The sequence below is a fragment of the Eptesicus fuscus genome, chromosome 12 (assembly GCF_027574615.1).
Source record: "Eptesicus fuscus isolate TK198812 chromosome 12, DD_ASM_mEF_20220401, whole genome shotgun sequence".
NCBI classification, from domain to species: domain Eukaryota; kingdom Metazoa; phylum Chordata; class Mammalia; order Chiroptera; family Vespertilionidae; genus Eptesicus; species Eptesicus fuscus.
The window spans coordinates 51,857,685-51,871,918 of NC_072484.1; the positions used below are offsets into that span (position 1 = coordinate 51,857,685).

The 14,234-nt window shown below is 50.7% G+C and overlaps 1 protein-coding gene across 2 annotated transcripts in view; it reads right to left on the reverse strand.

Annotated features, from left to right (window-relative positions):
- Positions 1-8,389: 8,389 nt before the first annotated feature.
- ZNF516 (zinc finger protein 516) overlaps positions 8,390-14,234 on the reverse strand; it is a 45,659-nt gene continuing 39,814 nt past the window's right edge. Inside the window, exons 4-5 of one of the 2 annotated variants that reach the window (XM_008160400.3) lie at positions 13,762-13,829; positions 8,390-8,672 (exon numbers count right to left, since the gene is read on the reverse strand). In XM_008160400.3, the coding sequence (XP_008158622.2) occupies positions 8,613-8,672; positions 13,762-13,829 (128 nt within the window). In that variant the 3' untranslated portion in view covers positions 8,390-8,612. The remainder of the gene's footprint in view (positions 8,673-13,761; positions 13,830-14,234) is intronic. The other variant, XM_028139331.2, reaches the window with a different exon arrangement.

The window sequence follows — 14,234 nt, forward strand, 5'->3', positions numbered from 1 at the left end:
TTTTAAATATATATAACACTCAGGGATTGCACATTGAAGTATTTACATTGAAATGTCATGTCTGGGATTACTTAAAATATTCCAACTCAAAACCATCATAACAACAAAGTGAAAGTAACAACAAAGTGAAAGAAACAACAAATGTGGCAAACTGGAATTGTTGAATCTGGATGAAGAGTGTGTGTGTGTGTGTGTGTGTGTGTGTGTGTGTGTGTGTGATTTTCCATAGAAAAAAGTTATAATAAAATGTAGAATAAGAGGAAAAAATAACAACGATATTCAACTACAGGTCCTTGCTAATCTTAACACGAGACATTTCCATGAAGTAGGCGGTGGCCTGCCAAGCTGACTGGGGAGGGAGAAAGCAATGGTGGACCACTTTTTCAGGCAGGTTGACTTTGAACCACAGGATGGGACACACTGATGGGAGGCATCAGAGGACCCAAGGAAGGTGTGTCCATGGTGGTGTTTTGGGGGCGAGGATGTCTCGAGCGTGAAAGAAAGTTCCAAACAGAGAAGGAATCTGGGGAAACTGGCTCAGGGACCCATGTGTTCAGGTTGCGACACGCCTGGAACTCATACCCAGGTCCTCAGGAATCCCGATCAGTATGTTAGTTCCTAACTTACAGGAGGTCAGCCAGGCGAAATGTTGATCCCTCTGACATAGGGCTCAGAAGCCCCAGTCGTCTCCTTCTGACACAGTGGTGGTCCCTGCTGGTCTCCTGAACAGGGGCGGCATCGCCCACCCCCCTCACCCCGCAGGCCTCTGCTGTGATCCACAGGGTAATGGATGTCCAGGCATTCTGGAAGCGTAACGTGTCACCCAGAGACCACCGTCACTACTGACCTGCCAGCCCTGTCTCAAAGCAGAACAAGAGCGGGGCGGGGGGCGGGGGGTGCGAGTGAGCCCATCACCCTCAACTCCAGGGGTGTGTCTGCAAGTTACTGGCTGTGTCCCTTTGGGTGAGCTGCCCTGCCCTCACCTGCTATTCTTTTCACCTGTGATATGAGTTAATAAGCCTCCTTTGAAGAGTGCTGTGAGACGTGAGAGATAAATCGGCTGAGAACCTCTACCCCTGTTGCTGGCACCCAGGCAGTCCTTAGCTTCCTGTGGTTGTTCTGAATTCACCTCTCAAGACTGGATCTAGAGTAAGACACTTCACCCTAGTGGGTTTGGCTCAGTGGATAGAGCATCGGCCTGCAGACTGAAGGGTCCCGGATTTGATTCTGGTCAAGGGCATATGCCAGGGTTGTGGGCTCGGTCCCCAGTAGAGGGCGTGCAGGAAGCAGCTGATCTATGATTCTTTCTCATCATTAATGATTCTCTCTCTTCCTCTCCCTTCGTCTCTGAAAGCAATTTTTTAAAATGTAAAAGAAACACGAGTAAGACACTGTACAAATCCTCTGTATGACCATGCCCTTCTTGTCTGCCTTAACTAAAAGGTTCCCCCTGACCCCCGGGCTCTCCCCTCTGGCTTATCTCTGGCTCTCTGAGGACAGGGCACACCACAGCTCAGGCAGGTGCACACACCTCTCCACAATGTAGCCACGGGGCGAATGCGGGGCTTTCTCACGCTATCTTGCCCGTTGATACACGCTGTTGGCCTCTCTGCCTGAAGCCTCACTTTGAGTTAGTGTCATCAAGGAATAATTGATCATGATCTCGGTCCCTTTCTTCTGTCAGATGTGACAACTCAAAATATGTTCCAAATGTGCCCCGGAGATTTCCCAAAATACATTTCCTCAGGCTTTTCTCACTGAAATGCACATGTCAGTTTTCTCACCCAAATCAAGATCTTATAGAATACCTAAGCCAACCAAGGTTTACTATCAGGTACAAATTTTATTTTAATTGCAAGTATTTACCCAAATCATTTTATAAAATAAAAGTGTTTCAAAAGGTTCAGGCAGGTGGCACCTGGTCTTGGTGACGCTGGGCACTTGGGTGATATCATTGCACCCCTCACCTCTCTCCCCAGTGGATGCGACCCCCTCCTCCAGCCACATTCCTGCAGCCCGCATCCATCTGATGCATTCACTGTGATGTCTGCCTTGCTCCTCCACGGTGAGAGCACCAAGAACAGGTTCCGGAAGTCTGTCCCCTTTCTATCCCAGGACCCAGGGTCATACTCAGCAATGGCGGGCACCCAGAACTTGTTGAATGAATGAATAATATCAGAAACTTTCTGCAAATACCCAAATTTCTACAATTCAGAGAAGCCTGAAATCTTTGATCAGATGGGACCTGCATGCTCCTCTGGTTCCTAATGGCCCCCATGGGCAAGGACCCTGATACCGATTTCCTCTAAAATGAACTTGAGCTTCTGTGGGCCTCCCCAGGGGCAGGGAGCCGGGCAGCTCCTCCCATTGTTGCCTGGCCTGGTCCTCACTAATTCTGTGTGTTAAGCCCAAGGCAGCTGTGCCTTCCACCCACCAGCCACAGTTCTGACACAAAACCTCCACAAGTTTCCACCTGCTGCTTCTTCTGGTAGACCTGCAAACACCCACAGCTGCTCGCCTGACCCGTGTGGGGCCTCTCTTCCCTAAAAGGACCCCCTTTCCATCCATGGCTCCCTGTCCTAGAAACATTCTCGTTTGTTCTGGCCCCTCTTTCAATGTAATTCCAGGGCCAGGCAGAACGGGACATAGGAGATGGTGAGGCAAAGAGAGAAATGGGCATCATTGTTGCGACCTGAATATTAACAAGCCTGGGTACAAAAAAAGTGAGAGTCCTCTGGCCCTTTAAAAGCTGGAACTTCCCTGGCCAGGTAGTTGGTTAGAGTGTCATCCCCATACACCAAGGTTTCGGGTTCATTGCCCGGTCAGGGCACATACATAAAACCAATGAATGCATAAATATGTGGAACAACAAATCATTGTTTCTCTCTCTCTCTCTCTCTCTCTCTCTCTCTCTCTCTCTCTCTCTCCTTCCTCTCCCTTCCTCTCTCTTAAATAATTTTTTTAAATAAAAGCTGAAACTGTTGGCTCCCAAGCCAGGGGATTGTTCCGATGCCTGACTCTTGGCAGACCCCGCCATGAAGAGACGGCTTGGAGGAGCCTCTCCGTAATATCTTCTTCTCTTGAAAAAAGGGGGACAGCAGAGAGCCTTCTCCCCAAAATCCTCATTTCACTCCGCCTTAACTCTTCAGGTCAAGGACACTGAGTGGAGGGCTGTGTGACTATCCTACCCTCCAGGTTCCCGCAGGGGATCCCCAACCCAAGAGCATGCTCGGCCTGGCACCCGCTGAGCGTGGGGGAGGGACAGGGACTCCTCACACAGGCAGAGGCCAGGGCACATCACCTTTTCTTTCAATGACTGTGCTCATCTCTTGAATAACAAGCCACCTTTTAGAAAGGTAAGATGGAGTGAACACATTAGAACCGATGAGAAATGCCACTGTTGTTGTCCCACAAGACAGCGGAGGGGAAAGGCAGGGCCGTGTGGACTGACTCACGTGCAGGTCTGAGGTTTGTGTGCACCAGGCCATGGCCACGCCCCGCGCTTGCATCCAGCATCTTCCCTGACACCCCAGACACAGGGAGCTCTCAGCGCCGCCTCCTCCTAATTCCCAGCAGCCAGGGGCCCTCAGCGCCTGGCCGGGCATCGGTGCTCACAGGGGGCACAGAGAGGAAGGAAAGCTGCTTTCTTGGAGGAGGGGCATGGTGCTTGTAGGACCCCAGGGACTGGAGGAGGTGCCTGCTGGGGCTTGAACACACAACCATCACCGGCCCACGTCACCTGAGAGCAATTACGCATGTCAGGTGACACGTGGCGATTTGGGCAGGGATTCTGTTTTGTCACCCACATGCCATCAGGGTTTCAGATGAAGGGCGTGGTGTCCCCACTTCCTCCTTGGGGGAGAGGCTCTCAGTCCCAGGAGCAGTAGCCTCACTCCCGACAAGGACAGCTGGTTCTGCGGTTCCCACGAGCGGCAGGCCTTCGGAGCGTGGAGGGTGAGCTCAGTGCACCGACCAGCGCAGGAGCAGACTGAGGCACAGGCCTGGCTGCAGCTGCACACCAAGCCCTCCGCTTCCTTCCCGGAACACCGTGAAAACCACGGCCCAGTACTTACCTTCACCCTTCTTTTCTCTGCCAGTTGAGACAAGAGTTAATACCTTTTAAATGCATCTTATTTAAATTAAAATTGTTAGTTCACCTGAGGCCTCCAGTCCTGTTTCTGCTCTCTACTCAGAGAAACCTGGCAACCCCAGCCCAGCCCCGCTCCAAGGTTTTGGTACTTTTTCCTCGGAGTCAGTGTAAGAGCAGTGTGCGGGCTTCCTGTGGGGAATAAGAGATGGCCTGGGGGAAATGAGAAGCACAGAGTCACCCTCCAAAAAATGTGTTTAAGTGTGTCTATCCTGGAGTCCACAGAAGACGTGAAGAAAGTGCTCCGGCCACCTTGGCTTCCTTCTCGATGAACTAGTCTGTGCATCTCCTGCAAAGGCGTCTGCCTGAAGGAAGACCACTATCCCTTCAGTTCGTGTTCAGCCAACAACAACAACAACAACAAAACCACAGAGGGTTTCAGCCACCTCCTAAATTAGGGGAAAAAGGTCTAACAAGTCTCAAGAACTCCAAGATGTTTTTATTGATTTCAAATTCCAATAGAATATCGTTTTATCTAAATATTTTATCACACAACTGAAACATTGAACTTTTTTTTTTCTCAGAAATAGTTAAATACATCAATCTAGTTACAAATTCTAATATAAAGAGTACAAAATATAATGTTATAAACTGTATTTAAAAAAAAGAAATACAAATTCTATGGTCTTTTGCATTTTACTGCCTCAAAGTATCATTAGCAAGATGGATGAAGAATGAACATTCTCCCCGTCACTGCCCACGGGCACGCGGGGCTCTGGGTGTGCGGGAACCCTCCCCGGAAGCCCTGGCCTGTGGCTGTTTCCTTTCTTTGCTCAGAGAGTTCAATGCTCTGCCATCAGAACTCAGCAAAGGCAAAATCAGCAAAGCGGCACGTGCGCTCCCCTACAGGGTAGACACCTCCAGAGGGCAAGGTACACTGGTACAAAGACAAGGTCCCTCTCCTGGGCACCCTCCTGAAACCTCTGCGGTGGGGGCAGGGGGAGGGGGCGGGGCTTCGTGTTCAGGAAGGAATGTGCCTGTGAAAGTGCGGGAAGTGCTCGGACAGGCTGCCGTCCCCTCTGTGATGCAGCTCACACGCATCCTCCGAGCCACACTCTCTCTCGGTTGCAAGGAGGGAGGCTCCCAGAGCCGGCCGGCACCCGAGGGAGGTGCAACCTGCTCCCTGCGGCACCCAACAGTCCCCCCGCAGGGGTGCCGAGTCACTAGGCCCACCTGCCTTTGCATAGCTGTCTGTGGGACGCCGGAGGCCCAGAGCGGCCAGACTGGGCAAGATCCACCGTCCTTCTCTCACCAGGTGGCCACGGGTGGATTCCCAGTGCAATCTCTGTGAAAACCTTCTTCTCAAGAAGCCAGTGTCTCTCTTGGTTCAAAAAAATAAATAACTCTTGGGGGGACCCCTTAAAGCACTTAATGCTTTCCAAAACCAGAACGGCAAAACCCAGTGGGCCTGAAAATGTGTGTTGTGTCTTGACCAAGGTGGAAGCTGTCCACCTAAGATTGCTCTACGCACGCCCGGGAAGCAGGCGGAAAAGTGACCGACCGAGCAGTGGACCTGCCCAAAAGCTGATTCTCCAGACAACTGAAATGTTCATTCTTCCAATTAAGGAGTACGAGTGAGTAACCTGAAAGATCTCTGTCGGCTCATCATCTGTGTGTGATCGGAAGGCGACAACGGGTAGGAGACACGAACGGGAGAAGCAGAGCGAGCGGCAGCCACGCCAGGAGCCACTGGCAGCGCCGGGGACACACACGGAGAAGCTGCAAGTAGACAACCAAACCCTTTATTGTCCAAGTCACATTAGATGCCAACACTGTAAAATCCCGTGAAGAATCGAGGAAACAGCAGATCGGTAGAGGTAGTAGAAAAGTCTGGAACAGTCAGAGGTGACTTACAGGAGAGATCACACGGAAATCATCGTTCGAAGGAAAGCAAATTAAAACACATTGGCTAAATAAATAAGAAAACACATATCGTATTAAATACTACGGCAGGGCTGACAGGAAGGCATTCACAAACCAATACAATACTGATGATCAGTGGAAGAAGGAACCACAGTCAGGCCCGGACACGGCGTGTCTCAGAGGGTGGCGTTCTCGGGGGTCCCCTCCCGTCTATGTCATTAAGTAGAAACCTGATTGCTGGCCTCCTTGCAGCTCACAGTTATTCGCACTGGCTACGGTTTCACCCTCTGCCGACGCCCAGGAACCACCCCTCAGCCCGCCAGGCTCCCCAGGGAGGAGTCTCGGGGAAGACACGCCCAGCTCGGAGCGCCAGCGGGGCTCCTGGGTGCTGCTTTCCAACAGTGAGAAGGGACACGATGCCTCCCTGTCACTTTGGGTACAGACTTTAATAACTAAAACTCAGAGAAACAGGCCAGGACTACGTCACCAGCCCCTGTGTGTTCCTAAACTGTCATCTTTCACTTTCAGCCAAGAAACGAAAAGCCAGAAAATGCAGAAATGATCACTTTGGGAAAACTATCGAAATGATCAAACGTAAGTCAACAGAAAGGCATTGTGGTTTCTAAGGTGAACAGAGGAATGTATCTGCAACATAATGTATCTGCTCAAAATAACTTTACAGGTCAGTCACAGTCGCGTAACCGTATTTGCAAGGACATTCCCAATTACACCGACAAGACAGGTCATTCTGGTACATATCTGGTGAAAGAATATCAGGAAAAACAAGTAAAAAATTAGATATACATACACACATATACATATGTATATGTGTTGTATATATGTGTATATATGTACATATATACACATACATATATATATATAAACTAGCCAGTTACATTGCATTGTTTCCAAGTGTTGCAAAGTAACCTGAACCGTCAAGTAATTTAAATTCAGTAACAAGTAGAATCCAGAACCAAACACTAACTAATAACAATAACAACAATAATAATAATATAATAATTCAACAAATCATTAGAACAAAAAAAAAAAACACACTTTAGGGTGTGTGTGTGTGTGTGTGTGTGTGTGTGTGTGTGTGTGTGTTTAAACAAGTCTTTGTATCAGAAGCCCATTTTCTACAAAAACTGCGCTAACCCATTACGGTATGAAGTAAACTGTCGCTCTCACCGGTATTAAAGGTTAAGGATAATTTCTGTACATGTAAAATTATTGCTTTTTTGAAAAATATATTTAGCATGCTCATTTTAATCCACTTCCTGCCTTTACAAAATTTCACAATTAAAAAAAACCTAGTAAAGCTTTTGCAAAAAATTTCACAGAACATTTTCATTCAAGGCAGCAGTAACTTTTGATAATGCATAAAATCCTATGTGCAAACGTCTGAAACTCTCAGAAAGGTTACCGTCATCACCCGAGTGTCACGGTACCAAGAAAAGAAAACATGTGTATCTGTGGAATAGGATTTTCACTGCGTACACTGCAGGATTTCAGATCCTTTGTTGGGGGCCTTAACCCCACCACAAAAACTTGCATTTGCATGACTGAGGAAGAGGTATATAGAGCCGCCCACCCCACCCAGGGGCCTGGGGACCTCCGTGCTCTGGGAACGAGGATGCTCGTCCTGCGGAGGGCACCAGGCCCGGGGAGAAACAGGCCTACTTGCTGGGGTGGGGCAGGGAGAGAGAGCAGAAGGTTCCAGAGCACCAGCTCAGGGTGATGGGCCCCCAAGTCTCCCAGGGCTCTCCTGCATGACCAAAATGGTCCAGACCTGGATGGCGTTACGACGGGCAGCCTTCCTTCGTGAGCAGTTTGCAGAATGTAGCCCTGTTACAAGAGGTCCTGAGAATAAACAAAGAAGCCTGCTTTTCTTAGTGTTCAACTAGCTCTGTCCCCGAAGCAGAACAGAAACATCCCCATGGCCGTGTTCCCACCCACACGCTGAGCACAGGCGTGGGGGAAAGAAAGGAGCAATGGGGATGCAAAGCGCCCCGGGGAGGCGACCTAACCTGACGGTGGAACAGGGAGGGTTGGCCCCCGCCCCTTCCCTCCCAGCCTGGTTCGCACGGCACCTGCACGCCCCCTCCTTCCTGTCTCATTCGCCACATAAATACCCACTCAGACGGGAGAGGCCATAGTAGTAACACTGTGTCCGCTCAACCCCAGCCCCGCCATCGCCCCACAGTCCTGCACACACGGCTTCCCTCGGTCCCACACGCGTGAGCAGCTCTTTTCCAGTGTCTCCACTCATCGCGAGCAGCACAGACGCGCGCTCCCGCTGTGCCTGCCAACGCCACCGTCCATCACAGGAAACGTGGGGCCACGGTCGACGAGCACGTATACGCGTTCGGAACGTCTGCATGGAGTTCTAGAGTTCAGCGTCTTTATTTATTCCTCAACGTCCGACCAGGAGAGGCCTCGCCCTGCAGCTTCCGGGCCAGCACAGCGGTCTAAGGTGAGGGGTGGCGGGGTGCGGGGGGCGGCCACTCTTCCTCGCGCGGGTGGTCAGGGTCTCTGCTGGGACATCCGGGAGGGGACTGCTAACGGCTGTCACGGGGCACCGGGGTTCGCTGGCGACGAGTCTTTAGGTGCCCTTTCTGAGAGGCACTGTCTGGGCGGTGTCTGGGTTAGAAAGGTCTCTCCCCTGGATGAGAAAAGGAGACAACAGAACAGCTCATTTCTGCCTTTGGGTTTCTAAGTGCACATTTCCTATGGATTTCCTTACCCACACCCAAGAACATAAACAATGACCTCCGCAGAGCAGCCCCGCGGGGTCGGCAAAGACCCTGACTTCAGCTGTAGCTCCCTGCACACAAGCGGGATGCATTTTAAAAAAATGTTTTTATTGATCTTTAGAGAGAGAGGAAGGGAGAGGGAGAGGGAGAGAGACACGGATTAGAAACACTGATAGGCTGCCTTCCTGCATGCCTCCGACTGGGGACAGAGCCCGCAACTCCGACGCGTGCCCTGACCAGGAATCGAACCCAAAACCCAGGCATGTGCCCTGATCAGGAATGGAACCGGCACCCTTTCAGTGCACAGGACGATGCTCAACCAACTGAGCCACACCAGCCAGGGCCACACACATTTGGTTTAGGAAGGCTGCAGAGCCTAGGTATAACCTGAGTGATGGGGTTGTTAAATTTAGCCCCCAAATCTAGATGCACAGGTGCCCCTTTCTCTCTATAATTGAAGGGAGGTGTTCAAATAGCATCTCATTGTTTGAGAAAAGTCATTTTCACATGTTGATTCCTAAAACTGACACTTTACCATTGAACACTGCAGTCCTAAAGGGTTTAAGTCCTACATGTTTTAAGGCATGGATGGAATTCACCTGCTTAATCAGGCAAAGGGGAAAACACAGCTGTGGAGCAGAGGCGTCAGAAATACAGGCACGAAGAGGACACAGGGTATTTTGAGCGCACACACATATTGTTTTGGGGTTTTTTCCCTCCTGTAAAGAGTCATCAGAAAACAAGAAGAGTGCTTTCAGAAAAGCAGGCGTTTCTTTCTTGCAGTGTGTGGGCTTTGCAGTGTCGCTGAAAGAAATACAACCTTTCTCTGAGGCATTTTAATGTTCTAGGGATGGATGCTGACTTCTGGAACTCTATGAGGTCTGCTCCTCCCCTTCTGTCTTTATAAGGAAGGGAAGGGTCCCTGTCTGTGCTCACGCCGGGGGCTGACAGCACGCACGCACAGGGACCCCTCAGCCCTCAGAGGGCGGTCGGCCTTCAGAAGAGGCTCCCATTGGCAGAGGTGGTGTGAGGCTGCCTAACGACTCTGCACGCAGCACCTTACTGATCACGGCCCGGACCCCACCAGCCGGACACAGGCAGGACTCCTGTCACTGCGGGTCACCTCGGATGACTCACCAATGACAGTCGTGTTGTAGTATGTCATTCTTAGAGAAAAAATGGACCGTGGGTTTCAAGATGTTTGTTTGGTTTTATGACGAAGAAAACTGCCAAGACGAATGAACTGAATTCTGGAATTGGATCTGAGAACCCAACAGTGATACTGAAAAGAGACTGTGCCTACGTCCAAATACTCCAACATACGTGAGCCCCGTCATCCACATTATAATATCCACAGCTGAAAACGACACAAATTAGATGGCCATTGTTTTCTCATTTCCTGTTACTTTGATTAATGGAATTATCCCCCCAGCTTGACTGTTTTAAAATAACACTTAGAATAATAAGAAATCATATATGAATCATAGTCTTTAAACTTTAGCAAAGAATCTAAACCAATCAAAACTCCAGTTTTCGCATTTTAGCAAAAATCAGTCTGCTCTTGTAAACCCCCAACCCAGGAGGCTGCGGGGAGAGGGTTCATTTTTTTTCTTGGTTTTAAACTTTAATTTCTAATGTTTCACAACCAGTTATAATGGAAAAAAACATTTCTCCACAACACTAAGAAACCCTTCTAGTTGGGGTGTTGTTGTCTTTTTCTAACATCATAGGACAATGATACCCATTTTGCAACATATTATTTTCAAAAAGGTTCTTTTCGTTCTTTCTAATGATGGCTATTGGTGATTACTAGAAATTAATCATGCCTGACATGTGCCAAAGCATCTTCAAAGTGACGACAGGCATACACTGCTCCCCCATTTAGAAATGTGCTTGGACTCTTAGCTACCTTTGTGAACAGAATTATCATCAAAACACAAGCACAAACAGTGAGTGGCTTCATGCCCAAGAACTGGGAGAATTATCCCCACAGCCATGGATGCTTCGCCATAAAGACAGCTCCTCACCTCCAGTGCCCAAGCCCTCACAATAAAGCAAAAGGATGAGACGCCCAGAGAACAGACAGTGTGCCCACTAACCACCCACCGGCAGCCCTACTACTGAATCCACAACCGGAACTTCCATCTCAGTGACCCGCCCACGCTGCCCAGCAGAGGAGTGTGTTGTGAAGCAATGACTACACTTCGGGAGCCCCAAACCACGTGCGTGTTTGTAACACAGCAGAGGCTTAACCAGAGGACGTACACAATAGAAATCACAGCCGAAGCCACATCCAAAGGAAGTCGCTTCACCTCTCCTCGGAGCTCGTGTTCATTCTGACCCGACTGACTTCAGTCAGTTTCTGCCCACGTGCCTGGACCGCCTGCTGGGAACCGTCTCATTGGGCTGCAGGTATGTGAGGACGCGTTAGAATTATCCAACACAGAAGATTCAGGCGTTGACAGGGCAAGGGCAGCTGTCCTCTGGGTGGACATGTAACGATGACGTCTCCACCGACATGTGGTCTCCTGAACAGAGAGCCGCGCAAGGAAACGACGTCTAAGCTGACAACACTGTTCCCACACTAATCTTTCACTATCTCCTCCCCGTAAAGGGCAACTAGCAAACAGCCTGCAAAACAAAACAAGACCAAGCACGCCGCCAGGTTCGGACAGGCCGAGGACACCAAGTAAAGCACAGGGGCACGGAGCGGCGTCCCAGCTCGTCCGCATGCACGGGGAAAGGTGTGCGTCCCCGTTCACCCACACGCGCAGCACCCGAGGACTCACCTTGCCCACGAGTCTCCTCCCGTTAGTAAGGACGGCCATTCATTTTTAGAATAACTGACAAGAGCTATGACCGAAGTGTGCCAGGCACGGCCCACTTTCTATTTTGGTTTTCACAGTAAGAATGCAGGAGGTGTCACTGCGGTCCTTATGTTATAGATGGCAGACTCGGGCCAAGTTAACAGGCAGAAGGTCGGAGTTAGAGCCGACCGTGCCATCACCCCACCTCTCGGGTGACACTTCAATCCTGGCAGGCACTTCAATTCCAAAGTAGGTTAAGGAAAATGGAATTTCCCTCAAGAACCGGAACATGCAGTGATTAACCAACAAAAGCTACTTCATGTGCAAGGACCCGAAGGGCTCTCAGAGCCGGGATCTCCAATGCGGCACCGAGCCAGCGAGCTGCCCGCACCGGAGGGGCGTGTGAACCCAGCTCCGCCTTCTCGCCACCGGCCTGAGCGACCGACCGCTGTCCTGAGCCCGAGGAGGACAGCTGACCCCTGAGAGCCTCCCTGCGTCACTGTGAGCGGGAACCGGGAGGTTAGTGGGTAATAAGTATAAAACAGCAGAACGGAGTTTATAGAGACAATGTAAACGCACCTTTTCTCCGTCAGAGTCCAGGGTGACTCACGCTGCTAAGAATTCCCAGCATAACTATAAGCAGCACAGAAATGATCTGAAGCGCAGGCCGGGTGGTTGGCTTTACTGAGCTACTGCCCCCCACGACAGAAGCATTTTAAAGAGGCTCCCGCAGAATGAATAGGCAGCAAATACATGGACGTGTGTTCCCGGAGACTCACTGCTTTATTCCTATCTGCCTGGGCTCCCCCCCTGTCAAACACGCATCGAAAAGCCATGTCTCGGGTGGATTTAATGGGTCGTCTGAGCACGCAGGAACCCTCTGGACTGACTCCGGGTGTCATCTCGATATGTAATTCTCCAATTATGGCACGACCTCGCTGAGACGCAGCCCACAGACGCATCGGTGCCTCTTGTCACCGGGGCTGATTTCTGTTAAAAAGGACAGTGCTTCGAGCCGAGGTCACATGTGCTCGGAAATCTTCTAATTCAGCATTCTGCAAGCCGTTATTTATTTCATAAGTTGTCACAGCATCGTGAAATAACTGCTTGACATTCTAAAACTATAGTTTTATTAAAGAGCGAGGAGTCACTTAGTAAAACATGGTAACAAACGGGAAGGCATTTTGTCAATGACATGGGAAGACAGGCTTTGAACAACAATAGGGATTCTAAAAATGCAGAAATAAATTTGAAAAAGGAAGTCCCCGGGCAGGTCAGTCCCTCATTCACAGGAGGTCCTGGTGAGGCCCTGTCACCTGTTACCATTCTCTTCCAGTGGGAAGACTAGAGGATGCCCGCGGTCCCTCTGACATCCCAATCCCCCTCATCGTCAACAAGCAGGATGCCTCCAATGGCTGGGTTTGCCCGGGGAGGGGCAGGGGCAGGGGCAGGGCGCCCTTCCTCCCTCTCACCACCTGATGGGGCTTGATGTTTATCTGATGGCAAACACACCCCTGTGCATTCACAATGGTAGCGTCTGCAGTTTCAGACCATCCTAAGGCAAGAATGTTACACAGAAAATGCTGGTGGGAGAACAGGGTAGCTGTGACATTCTGTCGGACAAGGAAGGAGAGCTCTGAAACCACGTGCTCTCAGCCTAGGATGGCACAGGGGACCACCGATGACGATGTGTGTGTCCCCACTGCAGAGCAAGGCACACGGTCCATCACCGCTGGTTCCAAGAGTTTCCGCCATGCTGTGCGGACACTGAGTGGTTTGCATGCAAAAGCCACAGGAGCACGTCACATATGCATGGACACGGGTGTTTTTACACACCACGGCCCTGCGGTAGAGTGTGTGATGTGGAGGACACGGAGTAATACAAAAATATGGGTCTTAAGAGAGGAGACTAAGCATAATTTCTTCTCAAGAAACCATATAAAAGCGTGTGAACGTCAAGGGTTTCGGGCCCCACCAGTCTCTCCCAGTTCCCACAGCCCCAACAAGACCTCGAGCCGCTGAATGACCCTCCCAGTTTCCAGTCCCCTGCGCTGGGCTGTCCTGCAGGCCTGGGCTCCACGTCCAAGCCCAGAAGGTGTCCGCACGTCTGTCCCGAGAGAACACCGCGGCGCATGCTCCCATTACCTCGCTGCAACCCAAACCTCCTCGCCACGCCCGTCCGGAGACCTACTTGTTTGGGGGCATCCGCAGAGGTGGTGTGGACTTCAGCACCTCGGAGGCCGTTGGACTCAAACACCACTGTGGGAACAAGGGGAGTGTTAGCAGTAATCGGGGCCATTACAGATCAAGCACTCTCACCCACAAAGACGCCAGCGCCTAGCCCACGGCTGGAAAATACCAATTTACCATCACACTTCCTGCAGAGGCTGTGATGCCGCTGCCCGGGGCCACTGCCCTTTTTAATTCAGACGCGGCTGCTGGAGAAAGCCGTCACTGACAACATTAATTACCAGCCTGTGGGAGGGGACCCTCCTCCTGCCTTACTTACCATTTGGCCCCTGTCATTTCACATCAGACCGGCTTACGTGTGATCCTTCACACTTCTGAGAACGGACCCTCCAGCCTCCCGCTCCCGGTGGGGGACACACGGCTTCTCAGCCTGACATGGTCTCGGGGCCGCGCGTTCCTAAGAGCCCGGGGTCC